Source organism: Kwoniella dejecticola, chromosome 4, assembly GCF_000512565.2.
Source record: "Kwoniella dejecticola CBS 10117 chromosome 4, complete sequence".
In the NCBI taxonomy this organism is placed as follows: Eukaryota; Fungi; Basidiomycota; class Tremellomycetes; order Tremellales; family Cryptococcaceae; genus Kwoniella; species Kwoniella dejecticola.
The window spans coordinates 377385-398061 of NC_089304.1; the positions used below are offsets into that span (position 1 = coordinate 377385).

Genomic DNA, 20677 nt, shown 5'->3' on the forward strand with positions numbered 1-20677 from the left:
CATACATACAATACAATGTAATAAGTACAGTATCTCATCTCGTCTATCTGGTACTAGAGCATGTCATCATGTAAGGCGGAATCATAAAAGGTGCGATAATTTATCGATTCATGCATGCATCGAACTTATCTCGAACATGCTCGCTCATCTCGGCTCAGCCCAACTTGTGAATGAGATCGTCTTATCAATGGTGGTACCTTTCTAGATTCGTCTGCATATCAATCGGTCTTCTAGGTTTAGGTGAAATAACCTGTGTCGCTGGATCATACCCATATCGCTGTTCTGTCGGTCGGATGAAAAGATCATCGTATTCGTAACTTGTCATTCGTCGAGCGTGATCATCATGAGGTGAATCATGATCTCCTTGAGTTCGATATTCATGCTGATCGAGCCGAGTCGTACCGTTGCTTCCACTTCGTTCATCCCTCTCCCTTGATGCGGCTGTCGAAGTTGAGGTTGAGGTTGATGCCGGTAACGAGCCGTCGAAAGAGGTATACATCGGTGGCATGGTGACTCTTCTCACATTCCTAGGCTGCTCTCTAGGCACGTCACGTCGATCTTGATCATAATCATGAACGCGATCGCGATTTCTTTGCCCGCGTAAAAGTCAACACGATGGTTATCAGCTCACGCACATACGAGTTTGGGATGGACTTTCTACTCGTCGTCAGACGATCGTATTTGCCAGAGCCAAAATTGCAGGCGCCTCGCCTCTGAGAGAAACAGACTCGACGACAGACTCACATTCGCTCATAATCAATCTCACAAAGCTCACATCCCTTCATAAAGGCTCTATGGTCCTGATGTGCCCGAAATGCCTTTTCCCTCACACTTTGATCTCGATCAAGGGGGCGTGGATATTGGTAATAATCTCGGTCTTCACCAACAAACGACCGCGATGGAAGCTGTGGATAATTCCGTTGATGGGACTCAGGCAGCCTAGATTGGAATTCGCTGACGATGTTTGACACTGATCTACGTTGATGTTGATGCCCGTGCCCTGTTCGCTGCTGGATCGGAATTGGACCTGGTCTAGGTCGAATGGACTGCTGTAAGGTTCCGGCGGGGGACGGGGGAGAATGGTTCTCGGATAAAGGCGTGAATACGTTCTGAGCCATCGATCGCTTATTCGATGTAGTCGGGATCAACCCATGTGAATCAGCTCAGGATACTGAAAAGCAGGCGGCGGAAGAAGATGCTGAGAACTCACAGACATCGGTGCGGATTCTCTATCAAAGCCCGGGTTTATCTCTTCACCGTGCCTCGGCTTGTCCGCTTGAATCTGATGATGCGAATGAGGCTCATGTTGGTGTTCGTGTTGGTGTTGGTGCTGATGTTGAGGCCGAGCATCTTCGATATCATGCTGATTTGGACCAATCGACGAGTGATAAGAAGCAGACACTGTCCGTGGACTGGTAGATATCGTTTGTTCACCGCCCGCAATTCCGAGTTTTGTAGAGGCGCTCGAGGTCATGCTTGCACTTGGTCTCGAGGAATGTGATTGCGATGAAGTTGAGGGTCTCGAGTGATGGGGGACAGGAGGCGAATTGACGTTCCTAGCAGTGTCAAGGCCACTCTTGACTTGTGTCGAAGGCTTGTTGGCGGTCGGAGTCAAAGTCACTGTCGCGCCCGAGCTAGGTGGTATATCTGATCTGAGCCCTGCATTGGCTCTGATCACATCACTTGTAATCTTGCTTTTTATATCTGCATCTACGGGGACAGATAATGTCGATTTGCTGTCCTGATGAGAGCCCGAAATGATGCCCTGTTGAAGCCCAGAGCTCGGAGGTGAAATCGGAGTCATGTCGCCTTGTATCTTCGCATCATTGAGCTGATCTGATATACTATTCTGAGACGGGACCTTCTGAAGCTCGTTCCAAGTCGACTGCCCAATGACCTCCAGCTCGCCAAGAGCGACTTGCGCTTTCATACCTCTCAACTGATCTCGTATTTTCTCCTCGGCGATTTCATGCTCCAGAGAAGGCGGTAAAGCATTTTGCCATTTTATATCAGCAAGCGTGCGAACTGCAACAGACCCTTGTAGCATCAGCATGTATGATTCATCTCAAGCTGAGTTTTTGGCCGCCAAACACTTGCTAAAAAGGCTCAACTAAAGCTCACAATATTCGACATCGGGGTATGATTGTCCTGTTTTCCGCAACCCATCAGAGAAATACGCGAAGATATTCGCTGCTAATACACCTGATGAAGAGGCAATTTTGAGCACGATCGTCGATTGTTTTGATCCGAGTAAAAGCTGATGATCCCTAATGATCATCTGTCCATCAGCCTGAATCTCAATCCCAGTGGGAGCCGCGGAACATCTCTCACTCGTTCGCCCGGTTGATATCGTCTCCCAAGGTATTTTTCAATGCCAATAACCCGGCATGCGCATTGGAAGTCTCCGATAAAGCTTTCGATGCCTTTCTATATGCTTTCTCTGCCAAAAGGAAATTCAGACAAAACACGTGCACATCAACCCATGCACGTCGTCCACTTGTTGAAGGACAAGATTGAGTTGAGGCTCACCTGCTTTGTCATGTTTCTTACCGATGGCTCCGAGGTATGCCTCGTGAGTCCGACTCTCCTTCTGCGTTGATGGGCATCGTGCGTACTTCAGTACAGTATGGCCTTTCCACTTGATACGGACGGTGACAATGAGCTTATATTGACCGACCGGACTCACAGCTAACAATGTAAAGTATTTTGAAGCATCTCCATTCACCTCGTCATACTCTTTATCTACCTTCCTAGCTAATTTGAGCGTGAGATCGCTTATCCCATCTAACATACTGGCTGTGGGTCTGATCGTTTGAGCTGAATGCAGCATATCAGCTCAGGCATGCATGTCGAGGATGAGCCCAATGTGAGTGTTGAGCAATAGCTATTTCAGATCGACTGCGAAAGAAGACTCACACGCGACATCCACTTTATCAGATCCAGGTCCAGATCCAGCAGCGAGATCTTTCAAACTCCCAGCCAATTTCCTCGAGGATTTACCTAGATTACTTATACAGATCCTATACTCGTTCCAAGCCGCTAAGACATCTTCGAGAAGCTTAACGTTCTTGAAAGCTTCGTCTTTTGATATCCGCTTGGTCAACCTCGTCCTGGTTGACGCTGATGCTGATGCTGAAGAAGGGGAGACGCGCGGGAAGTATTCGCCTGAAGCAGATGGTGATTTACCAGTTGACGAACTTGGAGAGGGGATACTTGTTGATCTCCCTGGAGAAATCGGTGGGATCGATAAAGACGTTCTTGAAGGCGATAGTGTTTTGAGCGTGAACATCTTGGTTCGGTAAGGTCAATTCCCGGGTGATTCAGTATACACAATAATATCTCGAAGACTATCAGTAACCTAAAAGTGAAGAATTGAAGCATGAGTATGTCAGTATTTGAGCTGGTCAGCCAGCAACCAGGGGCTCGTCATACGTAGCCGCAGAACAAGGTGACGAGCTTGTGATGTGTAGAAGCACGGACTTGAGAGTCGAGAACAATCGTGAAACGCATGCTAGGCGAGGGCTCGAGCGGTGTGTAAGGTACCGGGAGGTCATGTGTTTGTCCTCACTTCTTGCTTGGTCCTTTCAAAGAGAATTTCAGATCGTGCTCAACCTATATATATCTGTTTATTTAGAGTCGCTGCGTTGATTACATGCAATTGAGATAAGATCTCAGCTAGTCTCCGATTCCGGGTATGTCTACGATCTTTATCTGGGTCCGATGCCAACGACGCTAACCCGATCGGCATCAGTCAGTCACGTATGTACACGTGAAAGCGCGTGCCTTACCGTTATAAGAATACCAGTGCCTTGATTCGGGCGTCACTTACCTTACTACCGTAGGACTGAAGTGTGAGCTATATCGAATTCCTACAACCCGCATCTTGATGCGCATGTCGGTCAGCTATAGCATACGCGCTCACGGGAATCCAATCCTGCCCACCCTGTAGGTCAATCTGTTTAGCTGTTCGCGAAAATAACGTTACCACAGATCTCTCCCCAGGACATGAACTTATCTTAGCGCGTTTATTCTTTTTTTCCCTCCTTCTTTTCGCCAAAACCAACTAAGGCGTAAGATAGATCTCGTGAGCGGGATCCGCTTCCGACAGCAAGCTGGCAGCACTACTTGTCTCGTCGTCTCGATAGATGTCCAAGTACACATGGAACCATCTTTGGTATTTTCGATTGGATTTTTCCGCAGCCTGCCAATCATTCGCCTTTGTTTCAGGTAACCTTGTCAAAAGTTGCCTTAACCGTAACAACAACAGATCAGACATACTCTTAAGCATCTTGCCGTGTTCTCATACCAGATCTGACCATTTACCGAACGCACAAGTAGGAGAAGAGTACGGAGCGGGACCTGTATGGCTACTCGTGCGCTGCGTTTCAGGCAAATCACCTCGGAACGATGGATGGATGTCTGGGAAAAAGAACGTTCGGTTCCCGTTTATAACCGTGACAACAACTCCGAAATTAACGCAATCCGCACGTTACCTCCTCTTTCTTGCTAGAGTAGGAATCTTTCCTGAAACAAGCCACGCTAGAAAACGTGTAAGAAAAAAGGTACGTCGTACGTCATTAGATACTCGTTACCATGCCATTCCAAGTTCATTCACCTCCAAAGCCCACTTGCATGTGGAAGAGGCAGGATTTCGGTGATTGCTGTAACCCTAAGCCATACAGCCGTTTAACTTCATTCCTATCAGGCTTAAAGTCTTTTCGCTGTGCTCAATCTCCCTTCCTTTCCTTTCATAGGTGGTGGAGCATCCATGTGAGATCTGGTGGACAGGGGTGAGACATTCTCTGACAACCGCTCGTCGAAAATTGTTCCGGGAGAACGGTTCCACTGGACTATCCCAGAACCAGTAGAACAGTAGCGTGCGCGGTGGCCGTACCGTCATCATGTACTCGTAGCATGGAAAAATGCATAAAACAACGATGTTCGCCTAAATTCTATTTTTACTCTTACTGCATTCTGACATGGATCGGAAATTAACACCGTAGCACCAAACAACGAGAAAATAAATGTCAATTGCAGCTTCGACAACAACCAAAAAAACCTACATAGAAGACAGTTTTGCATGAATCGATATCGTGATCATCGACTTTACTCACACACACGACCAGGCAGAACAAAACAGAGCACAAGATTATTCACATGTCGACTTGAGAGACCGCGATCAACGAGGTAGAAGGATATAGACAGTAGTGCGGCAAAAAGTAGCAGGAAAAAACGCGGCACGAGACGAGACGCGGAATACTTTTTCAGACGGACGGATTTGAAAGCGCAAGAACGTCCTCAAATTGGATCACCGCCAGAGACAGAGAGCTCTGAGAGACAGTAGCTGGTCGCCTCTACAGTACTTGTCCAGCTCGAGTTAGAGGAACTTGGACGTCCACAGGTCTGGTAGAAGGAATCTCGTCAAAAAGCAGACCTTTGGTCGATAAATCCGGTGATAGGGTTATCTTGGTATTAAGGGGGCGGTGCACCAAGATCCCACAGAAGGGATCTGGGAAAGGTGGATATCCAAAGTGAGTAACGTAAACAAGTGAAATCTCAATAACCAATCAATTTTGATCCCGCTATAATCCCTCATTTTGTTTGGGTCACTCTACTACCACACCACTACTAACTCACTTGATTCCGTCCTTCTTACAGATGTCATATCAACAACAACAACAACAACAACAACAACAACAACAGCAATACTTCCAACAACAGCGACATCAACAGCAGCAGCAACCACATCAGACACAAACATATCACCCGCAATCATCATTCTATCTTGATCCATCTAATATCCCATCCTCATCTTTCAGCCAACCTCCCGATTACCCAGAAACATACTTGCAACGACTGATTAGAGAGAAGCAAGCTGGACCATCGACTCCGTCTTCATATACCTGCAATCAATATTACATCAACAACGACTACCGCTCCTACGAGTACAACACGAACACCAGCAGAGACGTTATTTTTACAAGCGAAGGTTCAGGGATGAGCGCAGCCGCTGTCTTACCTGCTCCTAATCATACTATGATGAATCCGCACCATAGCGTACCCAAGGACATGTACGGGTATTCACATCAAAGTGAGCAGTAAGATCTACAGATCTACGCGTTTTACGCACGGATTGTATTGCCATACTGTCAGGTACTGCCCAGGAAGCTAATGATTGTCATTGTACGCGTAGCACCCGTCCAGCAATCCATGTATCCGAACACGCAAAACACTTCCGCCTCCGCAATGCAGCCGAAGGCTCAAGCCAAACCATCTCGCTTTCAACAGCTCCTGAACAAGAAAGTAGCGGCTGAACAACGCATGCGAGAGCTGACACCTCAATCTGACCAGTCTCAAGATATCGTGATGGGAGACGAGCAATTGAAATTCGCACAAAGTCAAATGGCGCAACAAGCCTCGAACACCGTATTCGATAAGGAGTTCATTAGTGCACATTATGTTACGCCAAGTCGTCAATCGGAATATCACCATAACACTACAGTAAAAAGCGCGAATCATTTCGCCCAACAACCATTCAACTCCCGACTGAACGAAGCAAACTCGTATTCAGCTTTCGATCCACTCTCCTGCTCCATAGGGCAGCAACCGCAACTCCCTCGACTGTCGGTCTCACAGCCGCAACAAGCCCAAGCATACACTCATCCAAGTGGAAGACAACAAGACCCCAGATTGTTCGCCGATACTTATCCAGGCTCCATGCCATTGCAAAACCCTGATTCGCAAAGTCAATTACCTGGGCAGCAGTTCGGCGGCCCCTGGACAGGGCCGTACATTAGACCTCAGCCATATTCCCAAGTGGCCACGCCTGCCAATCCTACGCCTAACGCCGCCCGTCCTCAGCTGTCTCCGTCGCCCGTAGCGCCAACTCGTAAACAATTGCTCCCCAGTGAACAGTGGATGCAAAACGCTGGAGTGAATGGATGGATCACCACAGTTGCACCTTCCCGTACGCCATCGATTTCTTCTGACCCTTCGCAACGCAGTTCCCAGCCTCCTGGACATAATCACACCCAGTCAGTCCCCTCATTCTCCTGGAATGTCTCGGAAGCGGACTCTTCCAACAACGGACCATCTCACACCACCCGGACATCATTCGACAGGACGCCCGGCCTGTCGCCATCGGCACCGTTTCTCACAGCAAACACTTCCTCATCGTCCCTTCCGGTCACACCTACTAGTCCCGCCCACTTCATGACATCGCAAGCTGTCAGCTCGTCCCCTTATATCACCATCAAAACCGAACCTGATACTCAGCATCTAGGCATCCCATACGCACCTTATCAACAGATCACTTCGCCAGTATCCACTAGTCCCGCGCGCGCATTTAGCAGTTCTCCGCTACTGGAGTACGGCGCGAGGATGTTCACCAATATGAACGGCTCTCTACAATTGCCTGGTCCTGCGATGTACATGTCCTCGACCAATGGAGGAGAACCATCCAACCTGAATGGTTTGTCGGCCGGTAACGGTGAAGGATCTTCCGGCGTCAACGGGGGTGGAGGTGGAGAAGGCGACGATTGGGCCAATGGAGGCGACGCGACTGGTCCAGGTGATGGTTATGATGGATCAGGATCCGGCTCGGGAAATGGCGGGCAAGACGGTAGCGATCAGAATGGGAATGGCGATGATGGTTCTGGTTCAACTAGAAGAGGAAAAAAGTTAACATTGGCGTGTCATTTCTGCCGACGAAGGAAACTCAAGTGAGTTGCCTGTGGTCAGCCTTTGATGTCACAGAATACTGATTGTTAGCGACATCTAGGTGTAATGGTGTCCAACCAAAATGCGATAATTGCACGAAACGAAATGAGACTTGTACATGGGATGACAATGTCCGAAGACGAGGTCCTGGGAAGGCTACCAAAGAACGCAGGGACAAAGCGGCGAGAGAAGCTGTAGCGGCTGGACTAGTCAACGCCGATTCGCTGCATGCCTCTTTACCTGTATCTCTGTCCAACGACCATCTCGGCACAATACCGCAAGTAGCTGAAAACGATCTTCAGCATCTTCATCAGCACGAGCATCAGTCATTGGGCGACTTACCGATCGCAGATGCTCTGAGTACTGTACTTCAAGATGAACCTGTTGGAGATACAGGCGAAGAATTCCAAGCCCATCTGCTTGAATTGGAGCGTTTCAACCGACAACAAGAAGCTGAGCGAGAGCAGCAAATGCAAGCAGCCTCTCATGATGATAAACTCCAAAATCAGCAAGATGAAGATTTGGTCAAATTACCAGATATCGATCCTGATATGCCGATTGATCCGGCCCTGGCAGCTCTCTCATCAGTCATACCTTCTACGCTGGCTGAATTGGAACAGCCCAGCAATGGCAGCGCCAACGCCAGCGCTCAAAGGGACAAAAGGAAATCCGAGGTTGATTTAGGGAATTCGGTCAATGTTAACGGGAATAGCACTCACAAGAAGTCAAGGTTGGATGGCAATACGTTTGCCTGATGAGTTGATATTGTATTTACGTATGAACTCAAGATCAGCCATACGATAATAATAAGTATAATAAGAAGAACGAAATTTGAGCGCTCAAATTGTGTCTTGTAGATCTTACGTAAAATGGAATCTAAATGCTGTTCTGTACGTGACCTGCGATGCCAGCTAGCAATGACTGAAACTGGTCTCTGCGGTCGATTGTGGCAGGGTGTTCGCACGGCAGCAGAGCCGGTATGGAGTTGATCTGAGTCTGCCGGCCAGACACAGGACAGCTTTAACAGTCGGATGTCACCAGGCCGCCGTCAAAACAGACTGCCGCGGTAAGGCTGTATTTCGAATGCACTGGCTGAACACATCACGGGCCGTCGTGATGACTCGTGCGCACGAGAAACACTTGGGACGGGGTGGTCTTGCATTTGCTTGTATCCTTTATACACCTACAGTACCACAGGCTCAACGGATTGACAAGCGTCTTTGTTTGAGGTACACGTCATGTCAAGATCCTTTATCATTAGGCAGGCCGACCATTCTATGACGTCCCGGTGAAGATCCTTGCTTTCATTGATTTGGTGCAGACGATCGCAGCAGGAACAGAGAGCAGGCTTTAGCAATACGTCCAAGAGAGAAGAAGCCTATAACTTGGAACAAGTCAAACTCATTAGTTCTTGTTATACCCCTCTTCTTGCCCTACACAACAACCCCCACTGTGTTTAACAGCGAGCTTGACTACCTGGTTGACACTAGTCGTACTCTCCCAATCATTCAATCGATCATTCACTATGAGTGACGATTCGAGAATGACGAGACAAGCGGAGGAGCTGTTGAAGACCTACGAGTCCAGAATTGCCACTTTGACGGCCGAGAAGGGGTACTTTAGTGAGTGCCAGTCCTGGCGTGACCCTCTCCCGACTGATGCGCCGGGAACCCTGTAAGGCAATGAATTGAGCATCTGTACTGTGGTCAATAGCTATGACGAGATCGCGTGAATTCTCATCTCAGGATTCAGACCGTTTCAATTTGGCTCAAGAGGCACAAGCGGGTTTAGCAGCGGACCCAACCAAATATTCGGTTCAGAATCCGCTTTCTGACATCCTCAACATTTCGCACGCTCATGAAGCTGTCGATCCTTCCTGGAACAGTTTCAAGGGGGCGCTCACCCGCTACAAGACCGACTACCTGTTATCGAAGGACCTTGAGTTGAGCGCTTCCGTGGCTGCCGATGAATACAAGCTAGCTCTGCAGTCGGCCAATCTAAACGAGGGACAGGTCAAGTCCCGACTAGATACTTTCGTAAAGCGACGACAAGCAATATTTGATCTTGAATGCGTACAATTCTCACAATCCTTGAAGCAGAGCTACGAAACAGTCCAGTCCATGTATGACCAGATCCATTTCGATGGTCTCAGAAAACCCAAAGTGGAGAAAACGTTCGGTCTTTTGCACCTTGATCACAGACCCGCAAAGGGCGATTTCAGCACTCTCTTGACGGAGTATCTACCCGCAACCCGCAACGTGAATGGAGAGAAAGGGAGCGCTGGAAAAGATAGCATTAGTGTTTGTCCTGAGGAGCAGCGGAGAAGAGACAATCTGATGTCTAAACAGCTAGGAGCAATCGCCGAGCTTCTTCAGGTCCTCGCTTCAGCCTTCCAGACGGAGAATCCTGGCAAGTTGTCTTCAGTTTCAACTAGGGAGATTCTGGAACATCGTTTGCGAAACACTCGAGCTAGACTCCCTTTCCTCAGGCCGCCTTCAGCCGGTACCGATTGAGGAAGTTCCGGTACTCATGTGTCTTTGTCCAAGGGAGCTCTCAAGCTCAGATAAAGATTATAGCTGCATCCGTGCTTGGATTCAACACCCTCACTCTCATGTACCTCTGAGCTATCTCTATACATATATAGACCGTAGCAATGTAAGTCCGACACAATGTCCCACTATGTGAGCGACGTATCACATCGTCTGGTCATGAGCAGTCCACTCCCGGAGGTAGATCATGACGATACGATCCTTTCACTAGGAACACGTAAAGTCTCGTCGTCACCATCTCGCCACCAGCCATTCTGCATACGCACAGACTTGACGAATTCATCCCGCTGAAGCAATTCTGTCTCCGAAAGAAGCGTTCTGCCGTGGCTTCAACCTCTTACAGTTCGCTCAGTGATTGACTTTTGGAAAGTCAGAGCACCCCGAGCTACTTCGGAGCTGAACGACGGTTTCAGACAGCCCATGTCGATTGTATCCCATACATGACTGGCCAAAGCTCGCATCGGTGCCACAGATGAATGATTATCTCGTTCTTGCTTGTAGTTTGTCGTAATTGGGAACAGCGGGTTTTTCAACTAGAATATCATCTTCTCCAGGCCATCTTGCCAGTTTTGAGGTCGTTTACCTTGACTTCGCCATAGCGCCTCATTCATATTTCTGTTGTGTTGATCCGGACTGGCTCCAGATGTGATGCACTCCACGTAGGTCACCTACGCTTGGAATGCCACGGGAGCTTTATGCCGAGTGTAAGTGTCCTTCGGGATCTCTTGCGACATTTGCGACCTATACGGGCTGCTGATCCTCATCGTCACGCTTTTGTCTCGCACGCTGACCAGGACTCTTTTTCAGCGAATATGACCCCAGCATGCATATCGTACAGATATGGACTAGGCAGCCACTATTCGATATCTGTCCGCGCCGATGATCATGACCACCCATGTAGGGGCATCCCGATCGCCTCATCATAGCTTAGCTGCGAGATCACGCTCCGCCCAATACTCATCATGGGTCTGTCCAGCTTCGGCATTCAAGCTAGTGGCAGTCTCCAGGTATGGATATCTGCTTTTGAGCTGTGAGTACCGTTCGTCGAATCTATCCTCGACGATCCAGGTATCGAAATCGGGATTGTCATCGGCGTGCGACGTCACCAGATGCATCCCAGCCGCGACGTCTATGTCCAGGTCAGGAATGTTGCGAATCCCCGAAGTGAGCGATGCCCAATTGGCCGCCGCTCTGTGTTTGCTGGGCCCAACTTGCGGATGATTGTCGCACGTGGTCTTGCAAGATTGCGCGTAGCTGTCCAAGTGAGCTTTCCACGCGTCATCAAACGCCTGGTTTCCGCCAAGTGCCTTTCAGTGTTCTGCCGCCTGCGATCTGTAGTGAGGCATCAAAGTTCGAGCAACAGATAGATGATTGTTGACGTAATCAGCCATGCGTTGTTTGAGCTCGCCATTTGAGGGAAGAGGAGTATTCTTGTTGGCTGAATAATGGAAATTACCGTCTTCAGCCCAGGTGATCTGAGCATTCGCTCTAGCTTTATCTAGATAATGCGCGAACGAAGCAGAACCATCTCCCGCATGTGGCCAGTACCCTCCAGATGGGGCGGTAGCCCTTGGGTCTTCCTCAGGGGATGACTGGTCGAGAATGATAGGATAGGGATAAGGATGGATCGACACAGGAGCTGTCGGAAACTGTCTTGCGGACGTGACTGGTCCTGGTGTAGTGTCCAGTCGTGATGGAGACAGCGAAGACGAAGCAGAAAGCTGAGAGAAGCCGCTGGTCGCTCGAGAGGGTCCTGAGGGTACGGTCATGTTGTATATCCTTTACATATGAAATCACCAAATTGAGACTTACCGCTGAAGGAGTCCCCCGTGCCTCTCCTAGTCTGGGACCTTCTGGCTGGAACATGATCCTACCAGTGGTGGCTCACTCAGCACGACGAAGCGTGGACCAAATAAAACTCACCCAGTTTGTCCTTGATAGAAGAGAGGAATCTGGGCTTAGGCATGACGATTAGGTTTGAGGTGTTCAGATCCGTTCAATCTTGTTCTGTAAGGGATTTGTGATAAAATAACAGCGAGGCGAAACTGATGGGCTTCACAAATCGACGACTGCCGGTTGCACCCTTTATACCTTGTCGGTCTGGGCGAGCAGTCAATTAGACAGTGGTGTAAGCGGTCGAGGCAGTATAACCCGGCAACCCGACTCTATCGGCCACCACCCTCGCCGAAAAAGTCGCACCTTGTCTGAACTGGGAGAAAGGATGGTCATACGGCCGTATCATGCAGTAATTGTCCAGCTCAGAAATCTACACGACGCGTGGTCTAAATTCAAGAATATTGTGCGATACGACATCACCGAAGACGACAGGCGATTGTTGGCCATGCAGAGGCCTTCTGGCCTGGAAGTAACCCGACCGTCGCATGCAGCGATCTTCTCCTGCCCTTGTCAAGCGAGACCTCCGGCTCTTGGGAGTGTCTGAACATTGCCTGGAGTTTTCTTCGAAGGCCTCAGAGGAGTTAAATCAGCGTAGCCCATTACGACTAATCCCAATGCATCATTTTTCTGTCAACTTTCGGCAAAGTTGTCTTGTCACTCTCAGAGTGGGCCTGCACCACCGGTCGCTCAGCGGCCCAGGCCTACGAGGTTGTGAGTGGCGTCATATGACACAGTACAGTAAAGAGTCACCGGAAAAGCCTACAAGCGCGAATGCATCTAATTCTTCTGATTGGTCATGAGTCCAGATGGTACGGAGGCCAACATGACCGTTGCTCGGATGTCATGATTCTTAACCCCGCTTCCCATTCTTGTCCGTCCGTTGGCTACCTACTTCTCATGTACCGTGACAATCAGAAAGTCGGTCGTGGAGAGATTTCCCCACCTGTGAGTTCAGCTCGTGGTGTAGTCCAGATCTCCAATTCTGAGTATCCTTGTACATCTGGGAAGAAGGATCATCCGAAACTGGCTGAGAAGTCGTGAAATCGTCGTAGAACTGAACTAACAAATCGGTTGCCAGCGACACCTTCTGCTCGTCGGTCAGCTCGATGAAGGTCTGTCTCGAGAAAAAATGGCCGATCCGTTCACTCGCAAGGCTTAAAGTACGAAGAGGTAGTTCGACTTTGTATGGATCTCGATAAGCCTTCTCCGAGCGATAGAAATTAAGTCTAGCACTTGGACCACTGGTATCGTGAATGTACAGTGGATTTGTTGCTCCGGATGAACCGCCACGACGAGGACTCAGCTTTAAGGCGGGGCATTCTTTCTTGTTGTATTGACTGTACGGTTCCGTCTCAGTCCCTTGTGACTGCGGTGGGTGATGAGACAGAACGATCGGTCTCAGTCTGGTAAACCCGACTTCGCTTTTGATACGCCCGATGTGATCAGCCTGAGCGGCGTTGTCAAGTGTTGACCAATTCTCAGGAATTATTTCCCCTCCAGTCGGGTCAGGGGCTTTGCGGCTATGAATCGAGGCGAAAATCGCTCGAATACTCGCTTTCTGTTCTTCGTCCGTCTTTGCATTGATCGCTATGTTCTCGGGTAATTTATCCTCTAGCATCAGCTGCATACGGTCGTAATTGTATTGTGCCCACGCTGCGTTTCTCACAGCAAGTTATCGCAACGCACACCAAAGCAAAGCGAATCACAGGACAATAACAGTTTCAAAAAAGAACATAAGCCTTTTCCCCCTTTCCGCCGTTGCCGACTCACAATTGTTATGTTCATCCTGCCATTGTCGATCATGTCCCCGAATCTCATCTTTGCTTTTACCCAACGGCCAGAACAAACCGGATTTGAAGTTCTCGAAGTCGCTCTCCATGCGCGTTCTCTCGCTCGGATCAGTTTGGGTTTCAATGAGCGATTGATACTGCTCGAAGAATAGCTCGATATCCGTCTTCATCTTTTTCCCGGTGATGGGATCCTGGTCCATCTTTGATCTCCAAAGAGTAGGGGGGTTGCCGGTCGGGATATACTTGGTGACGATATCTCGGATCGTGGACACCGGGATGATCGCTCCGCCGGAAGCAATGCTGCCGGTATCTGTGCCATTATCCTTAGTGAAGCCCGATGTAAAACCGCTGTCAGTCGAGGTTCTGGAAGAGTTGCACAACTTGGAAAAGATGCTTGGAGTGTGCATTATGATAATGTGTTATCTTGAAATAGTGGGTTGTGCTGTAGGTGGATGTGGCGCAATCGTCAAATCAAGTGAGAATACCCTTGAATCGATTGGAAGTGACGTGTACTGTAGTATGTCACGAGGACCGAATGATTGGAAGTGAACTTGAACAAACGGTCATTCGTTACCTCACAGATACATGTCTTATATGTATTCCAGAAAGCCCTGGACTCGCCAGAGACGTCTCAGCGTACGAGTGACGCCACACCCTGTTGCGCAAGAAGCAGTGCAGGCGGTACAAAGGACGAGCATCATGATACATCACAGAAAAGTGACAATGTAACGTCTCGAAGGAGTGCCGTACAAAGGATCAGACACGACGCCCAGGTGATGCGTGTCCAGCTGCGGTCGTCCTTTCTTCGACGTTGTATCCGTCATGGGCCCGTCAGGTCACAAATGGGTCTCGAACGCATCAGTCATAGGGATTTGCACATGACCTCCATTGGCTCAGGCATACGACAGCGCTGCATCCCAGCCTCACAGGATTGACAGAGCGAGATGATAGAACAGCGAGCCCACTACTGGTGGGATGTGATTCTTCCGTTCTTCGAAAGTGACCGAGGTCAACATGTTGCAAATACAAAAAGGACATTGTATGGTACAGTATGTAAATGACGGCCGTCTGCTTCGAACACACGTCAGTCCAGCGGTACCGTACTCGAAAGCCTCATAAGCGACTTTCTTGAGGTCCTGAGTTCATACGTGCTCGGGTTTAGCCATTCGTTTCTAGACGTCACTCCCCTCATTGCTGACGCGTCCATGTGAGAAGAAAAGAAGGAAAGGATGGATTGACGGTACTGTGGCACCAGGTCATGCCAAGCACAAAGACCGGATTCTTCACGTCGACCGTCCACAGGAATGACATGACAGAGCACGCTGATCATACGGGATTTCATGGCATCGTAGCGAGACCTAAAGTACTATTGTCATTCGATGCGTTCTGCTTCGTCATTAGATGACGCATCAGGATCAAGCTCGTCCCGCAAAGTGCGATATATCGCTCGGTACTTCTTCCAAGTATACGTCTGTCTCGGGATTTCCTCCCATAATCTCCGTCTATCGTTTGCCTCCAGAGTTTCCGTTCCTAGAATCTGCAACGCTTGGCAAATGTATCCTCTAAAAGCAAGGTTAACGCGCTCATACATCATCCTGATGCGGATGCAGTGAAACTCACTCAACAGTACTTATTTTTATACCTCGTTCCATCGCTATATCCTCAATCGACACATTCTGTATGAATGCACCCAACGCTCCCAAATGAGCCGGCGGAGGTGGCTTAGTCCCTTCCGGTATATCAATCATCTTTTCACCTAATTGTATCTGACTAGCACCGTAATACGTCTTGATACCTCCAGACCCGTTTGATGTGGTGAACGACCCGACTTTCGATAGGTATTTGTCCAAGTCCACCTTAAATTCTTTCTCCTCTGCCATTTGACGTAGTTTCTTGTATATCTGTAAGGATGCATAAACATCGTTTGCTGCGTCTGCAAAATGAATAAAAGACAGTATCAGCTGAGATTTTCATCAAGGGCAGGACAGCTTATACGCACAATCTCTCTGTTTCTGATCCAAGGCCTTGAACCAGTCTCCTTTCCTCACTTCTTTATCCTTATCCAATTCCTTCCCCAGATAGGTGCGACTCAAAGTAGCCAGCCCGATCAACGTGTTTCCCGGACCGGTATTTATCGGATCAACCCCTCGTGCCAGAGCAGAGAGCTCGAGTAGACCATTCAAGCCCTGCTCAGGTGGAGTAGACGGGAAATGTTGAGGGAAGTCACGCAGTAATTTTCGCCCGTCTCCATTCACTTGCACTCCGAGCTTATAGATCGACGCGGATCGAAGGATTTCTATGGCTTTACTGGGTATGTCTGTGCGTAGAATTGACGTTGATGTAGAATTAGTGGGACAAGAAACTTTATGCGAAATCGAATTGGAGGACTACTCACCCATCGTTTCTCCGAGATGTATGAGCACAACCAACTTCTCATCGCAAAATTGCATCAAAGCTGTTCTCCCTTGACCGTACACATAATCTCTCGTGACTGGATCCCAGGTCATACCGACTTTCTTCTCCCATGTCGACCCATCCGGGCGGGTCATCTTGTACCGTCCCGCAGGGGGCCATTCGAGGTCGAATCCCAGCACGCTGCCTTTCAGGCATCCAAGCAGATCATTGGCCTCGTCCGTCGAAGTCGTATACACCACTTGAGGTGGTGGAACGTATTGACTGTAATGGAAAAATGGTAGCGGCTGGGCGTCGTCACTTTTCGCCTTGGATCTGGATTTGCCTTTCTGCGATTGGCCCTTCCCGTTGATGGATGCTTCTTTACTCTTCTGAACGAAGTCCATGCCCTGCGTCTTGGACGCAGATGGAACGGCTTTCGCGGTCCGAGATGGAAAAGCCAATTTTCCGATCTCTTCAGCTAAGAGTTCCACCTCCTTATCCCTTCTGCTTCTCAAGGACGACGGTGGTCTACTTGAACTTGCAGATTGCGAGCCTGATCCTGAACTGGATCTTGCAAGGGGTTCTTGGCTGCTTCTCTGTGTCTGAGAGGACTGGGTCGAGCTCGCTTCTGTGCTCGAATAATGAGCTACATATCTCGGCTGATTCGTCGGAGGCGCAGTCCGTGTTCTATTGAAGAAAGGGTGTATCGGTTTGTCGATGACTCCGCTTGATCTCGAGGGCGTTGCTTGGGAGGATGGAGGTACAGCAGTGGTACGTGGAAGAGGGGAGGTATAATGCGGAACAGCCCTTGGCCGGGATAAGCTCTGGGGCGATGGTGTTGGGGACGCTGACGAGATGGATATTGGTGATGCGATCGAGCCTGATGCGGTCGCGCTCGCACCGAACTTGGAGCTTGGGCTGTTCTCCGATCTAGGTGTGTTGAGTCGATTACTACTGAAGAGTAACTTGAAGATCAGCTGCTGCGTTACATCTTCTAGATAGGATGGGCCGACATCCCACAGTCCATATTTAGGCGAATGAAAGATATTTGTTTACCTGAAAATCAAAGGTTCTCGACTAAAGACAGCTTTCCCTTCCCAGACGCCTATACCCAGTCCCGCACTACGGTCATCTAGCACTCCCTTTGCTTCACTCTCACTCGGTCGTCGAGAATCTGATGCTGTCAAGGGGGCGAGGGTTGACTTGGACATTTCGGATTCGCTTTCCTTTGCACCGAGGCAGTCAGAGTTATGAACGCTCTGAGGCCGGCTTGACCAGATACTGGAGGCCGTTGTTGTCGGGTACGAGTAGAGTGCAAGTGACCTTCGGCTCGTGACAGAGCTATATACAGATCTGACCATTGGCCATGATGCACTGTTCAGCGTTGAGCCGAAATATCTGAACGAGGTCGAATTTGCACCTGTATGAGTCTGGTTGAGGTGTACACTCCCGAACGATCGGGTAAGACGCCGTGTCCGAGACATATGCGTTTGTTTGGTTCCGCCGGCTCTCTGAGCTGATTAAAGTCTGGGTAACGTAGGTATCTGATGAAAGTGACAGTGCACTCCTTACTGTAAAGTAAAGAAAAGCAGTGTCTACGGAGATGATGTGTACGAGTACGTCTGATATGTATGCATGGTATGTATAGATACAATCATACAATAATGGGAAAAAGAAGCATCAACCCTTCATCGACATTACACGCACAGACCACCATAATCTTACTGACCCTGAGTAGCAATGACGGGGAATTCGGACTCTATTCAAGTTGAAACACCATCAATCACTTTCATCCATCTCTTCATCATCATCCTCATCCTCATCTTGAGCTTCAGCATCGATAAGAGCCTTCCATTCCTTCTCCAGCAAAACCAAAACACCTTCATCCTCTCTAACCTCCCTTTTGGTAGTCTCAACCACATCAAACGCCGCTCTCCCCTGTCCTTGTATACTAAGCAACACCTTTGCGTACAACAGAGCAGCTTGCGCTTTCTCATAGCTCGTTCGAGCTATGATCCTCCATGAGTCATATACCTTTTTCAAGTCTCCGGGCGTGATTATAGAGGGATCCAACGAGGTGAAGATAATTCGATAAGTCTCGAAAGTCGGTTGATACGATTTGACCATTTCCAACATCGTCTTGATATCTCCATTCCCTCGTAAGGAATGATTGATGTACAGACCCAGTACGTCCCCGTGTATACCAGGCACGTTCTTGTCCAGCCGCAAAGATTCTTTGAGTGGCAATTTCCAACCTTGCTCAGTCAACGCAGCGTCGTCATTGTCCTGACCGACGTAGCTGGCCCACATTCTCCATATCGTCCTCGCTTGATCCCGCTCGTCCTCGTTCAGACCAGATTTGGTCACTTGTCGAGCTACCTCTGGTAGTGTCTCGCGCAGAGACTCGGCATTGGTGGAATTTGCGATTTCAGCTTGAAGTCGATGTAATTGTATTGCAGGTTTTGAAGGGTGAATAGCAGCAAACGAGCGGGCCAAATCCAGATTCGGGTACGAGAGGGATTCTAAGTGAGCGACGAGTAGCGAAACGGGAGGTCGAGAAGATGGTTTCGTGATTGTCGACAAGATTGATTGGAGGTACTCGGTCTGAATAGTATAATCATCATCAGCTTTGAGTAGCTGAGTTAAGCAACACCAACACTCACCAATTCAGCGTTATCTCGGAATCTGCCAATCATACTGATCAACCATAAACCAACAACTTCTTTCCAATCATCATCATCTTTATCCGCTTTTAATGATTTCCGAATTTCTTTGCCTATTTTCCCTAACTCCTCCACCAACTCAACACCTTGCAACACAACTTCTCCTCCCTCCCTCTCCTCGTTCTCAGGATAATATTCCCGATCGTATAGTCCTTTCGTAATCACCATCAACCTAGCTTTCGCCACTCGCATTTTGCTTTGTCCCTGTTCGGGTGAACTAGTGATTCCAATCCGTCCCACTTCTTCATAGAGTACTTCCAAACACTTTGATCTCAGCGGCGAGGGATACCTCCTGAACATATTGATCAAGCTCGATCGGAAATCCAGTCCATCGCCTTCCTCGCTATGCGTGTGGGGCGGTATAGCGTCCAACGCCGAGTTCAAGGCATGTACGACCAATTGTCCAGCCAGGATCGCTTTCCTAGCGTCTTCTCCTTCGGGTCCAAAATCTCCTTCACCGCCTTTCAATGCATTTATATCCCCATCATATCCCTCAGCATCTTTGGGATCTAAGGTTTCGGTTATGCCTAATAAAGCCCATCTCCGTCGAAGCGCTTCGACCCATCCTAGCTCAAGCTTGATATATTCCCTCCACAGATCCCGAGATTGGGGTAACAGCCTAAGACCGAGAAGTAAGGTGGTTCGTGCGGGATCGATACCCTCGATGGCGAAGCCAGGTGGTTGGGTGGCGGAGGCGGAGGGTAAGTCTAATTTCGATGTGGAGGGTATAGCTTCTCTCGGAAAAGGCGATCCGGGATGAAGGTGGTAGTATGTTTGAAGAAGGTATAGTGTCGGAGAGGTCGGATGGTGTTGAAGAGCACTGGTGATATGGTACGGATTAGGTGAAAGATTAGTAAGCTACTGAAATTCGGCAGGATGAGCGATAATAAAACTCACTTGTTTAATCCTTTCCCAACGATTTTTCGCATGCCTTCCCTACTCGCATATTCGACGTACGCTAACCAAGTAGACAAATCGCTAGGGAATTTTCCAGTGGCTCGTTTGAGGATGTAGAGCGCTCGTCGGGGCAATGAGAAGGACGATGCGGAAGGCGGAGGTGGATTGAGGTGGTATTCTATGTGAGCGAAGTAGATCAGAATCATTCCGCATCAACCGTCTTACCTTGGGCGCAGGTACACTCACTCAGCTTCTTATATCGGACTTTCCTGAGCCGCTCAAGGTTGATCTCATACTCTGCGTACTTGAAGAAATCCTCTTTACGTATATTCCGGCGGATCAACGAGGTCTCGAAGGATGTCCGTTTTTTAGTGATTTGGTTGATCTCGCTCTATGAAGATCAAGAAACAAGATGAGCTTTGAGGTAGGTCAAGAGCCAAGATAGACTGACCCTGGTGAATAGTCCTTTCTCATATAGGTCTTTTAGCTCCGGCAAAGTGGCCTCGAGCTGGAATTGCACTTTCTCCATTTTGACGAAGGATCACAGCGAAAGCTGTTTAGGATGTGACGGCTCGGTGTTGTAAGAGTTTGGTATTCAAGTGGGTTTGCGAGCTCTACAGTGGGCTTCCTCAACAGTCCGTGATCACTCGGCCCGTGATATGGAGATCTTGTTATGCGATTGAGTGCTTTCAGTACAAGTCTCTTGTGA

The 20677-nt window shown here is 48.9% G+C and overlaps 8 protein-coding genes across 8 annotated transcripts; 2 read left to right on the top strand and 6 right to left on the bottom strand.

Annotated features, from left to right (window-relative positions):
- Positions 1-184: 184 nt before the first annotated feature.
- On the bottom strand, positions 185-499 carry I303_103407 (uncharacterized protein; the record flags this gene model as incomplete). Its single annotated transcript, XM_065968749.1, has 1 exon — positions 185-499. The coding sequence occupies one exon, from the start codon at positions 497-499 to the stop codon at positions 185-187; it is 315 nt and encodes a 104-aa protein (XP_065824821.1).
- A 241-nt stretch (positions 500-740) lies between these two features.
- I303_103408 (uncharacterized protein) lies at positions 741-3289 on the bottom strand (the record flags this gene model as incomplete). Its single annotated transcript, XM_065968750.1, has 8 exons — positions 741-905; positions 960-1124; positions 1211-2025; positions 2122-2267; positions 2332-2440; positions 2530-2590; positions 2687-2817; positions 2917-3289. The coding sequence occupies 8 exons, from the start codon at positions 3287-3289 to the stop codon at positions 741-743; spliced, it is 1965 nt and encodes a 654-aa protein (XP_065824822.1).
- A 2369-nt stretch (positions 3290-5658) lies between these two features.
- Positions 5659-8474, top strand: I303_103409 (uncharacterized protein; the record flags this gene model as incomplete). Its single annotated transcript, XM_018406754.1, has 3 exons — positions 5659-6091; positions 6194-7721; positions 7781-8474. 3 exons carry the CDS (start codon positions 5659-5661, stop codon positions 8472-8474), a joined length of 2655 nt encoding a protein of 884 aa, XP_018263562.1.
- Positions 8475-9244: 770 nt separating this feature from the next.
- I303_103410 (uncharacterized protein) lies at positions 9245-10232 on the top strand (the record flags this gene model as incomplete). Its single annotated transcript, XM_065968751.1, has 2 exons — positions 9245-9341; positions 9433-10232. The coding sequence occupies 2 exons, from the start codon at positions 9245-9247 to the stop codon at positions 10230-10232; spliced, it is 897 nt and encodes a 298-aa protein (XP_065824823.1).
- A 1346-nt stretch (positions 10233-11578) lies between these two features.
- I303_103411 (uncharacterized protein) lies at positions 11579-12234 on the bottom strand (the record flags this gene model as incomplete). The annotated part of the gene is made up of 3 exons (XM_018406756.1): positions 11579-12021; positions 12081-12125; positions 12192-12234. 3 exons carry the CDS (start codon positions 12232-12234, stop codon positions 11579-11581), a joined length of 531 nt encoding a protein of 176 aa, XP_018263564.1.
- An 825-nt stretch (positions 12235-13059) lies between these two features.
- Positions 13060-14361, bottom strand: I303_103412 (uncharacterized protein; the record flags this gene model as incomplete). The annotated part of the gene is made up of 2 exons (XM_018406757.1): positions 13060-13817; positions 13935-14361. The coding sequence occupies 2 exons, from the start codon at positions 14359-14361 to the stop codon at positions 13060-13062; spliced, it is 1185 nt and encodes a 394-aa protein (XP_018263565.1).
- Positions 14362-15326: 965 nt separating this feature from the next.
- I303_103413 (uncharacterized protein) lies at positions 15327-17559 on the bottom strand (the record flags this gene model as incomplete). The annotated part of the gene is made up of 5 exons (XM_018406758.2): positions 15327-15516; positions 15575-15887; positions 15954-16271; positions 16350-17302; positions 17405-17559. The coding sequence occupies 5 exons, from the start codon at positions 17557-17559 to the stop codon at positions 15327-15329; spliced, it is 1929 nt and encodes a 642-aa protein (XP_018263566.2).
- Positions 17560-18127: 568 nt separating this feature from the next.
- I303_103414 (uncharacterized protein) lies at positions 18128-20497 on the bottom strand (the record flags this gene model as incomplete). Its single annotated transcript, XM_018406759.1, has 5 exons — positions 18128-18952; positions 19012-19891; positions 19969-20146; positions 20215-20359; positions 20420-20497. The coding sequence occupies 5 exons, from the start codon at positions 20495-20497 to the stop codon at positions 18128-18130; spliced, it is 2106 nt and encodes a 701-aa protein (XP_018263567.1).
- Positions 20498-20677: the final 180 nt, after the last annotated feature.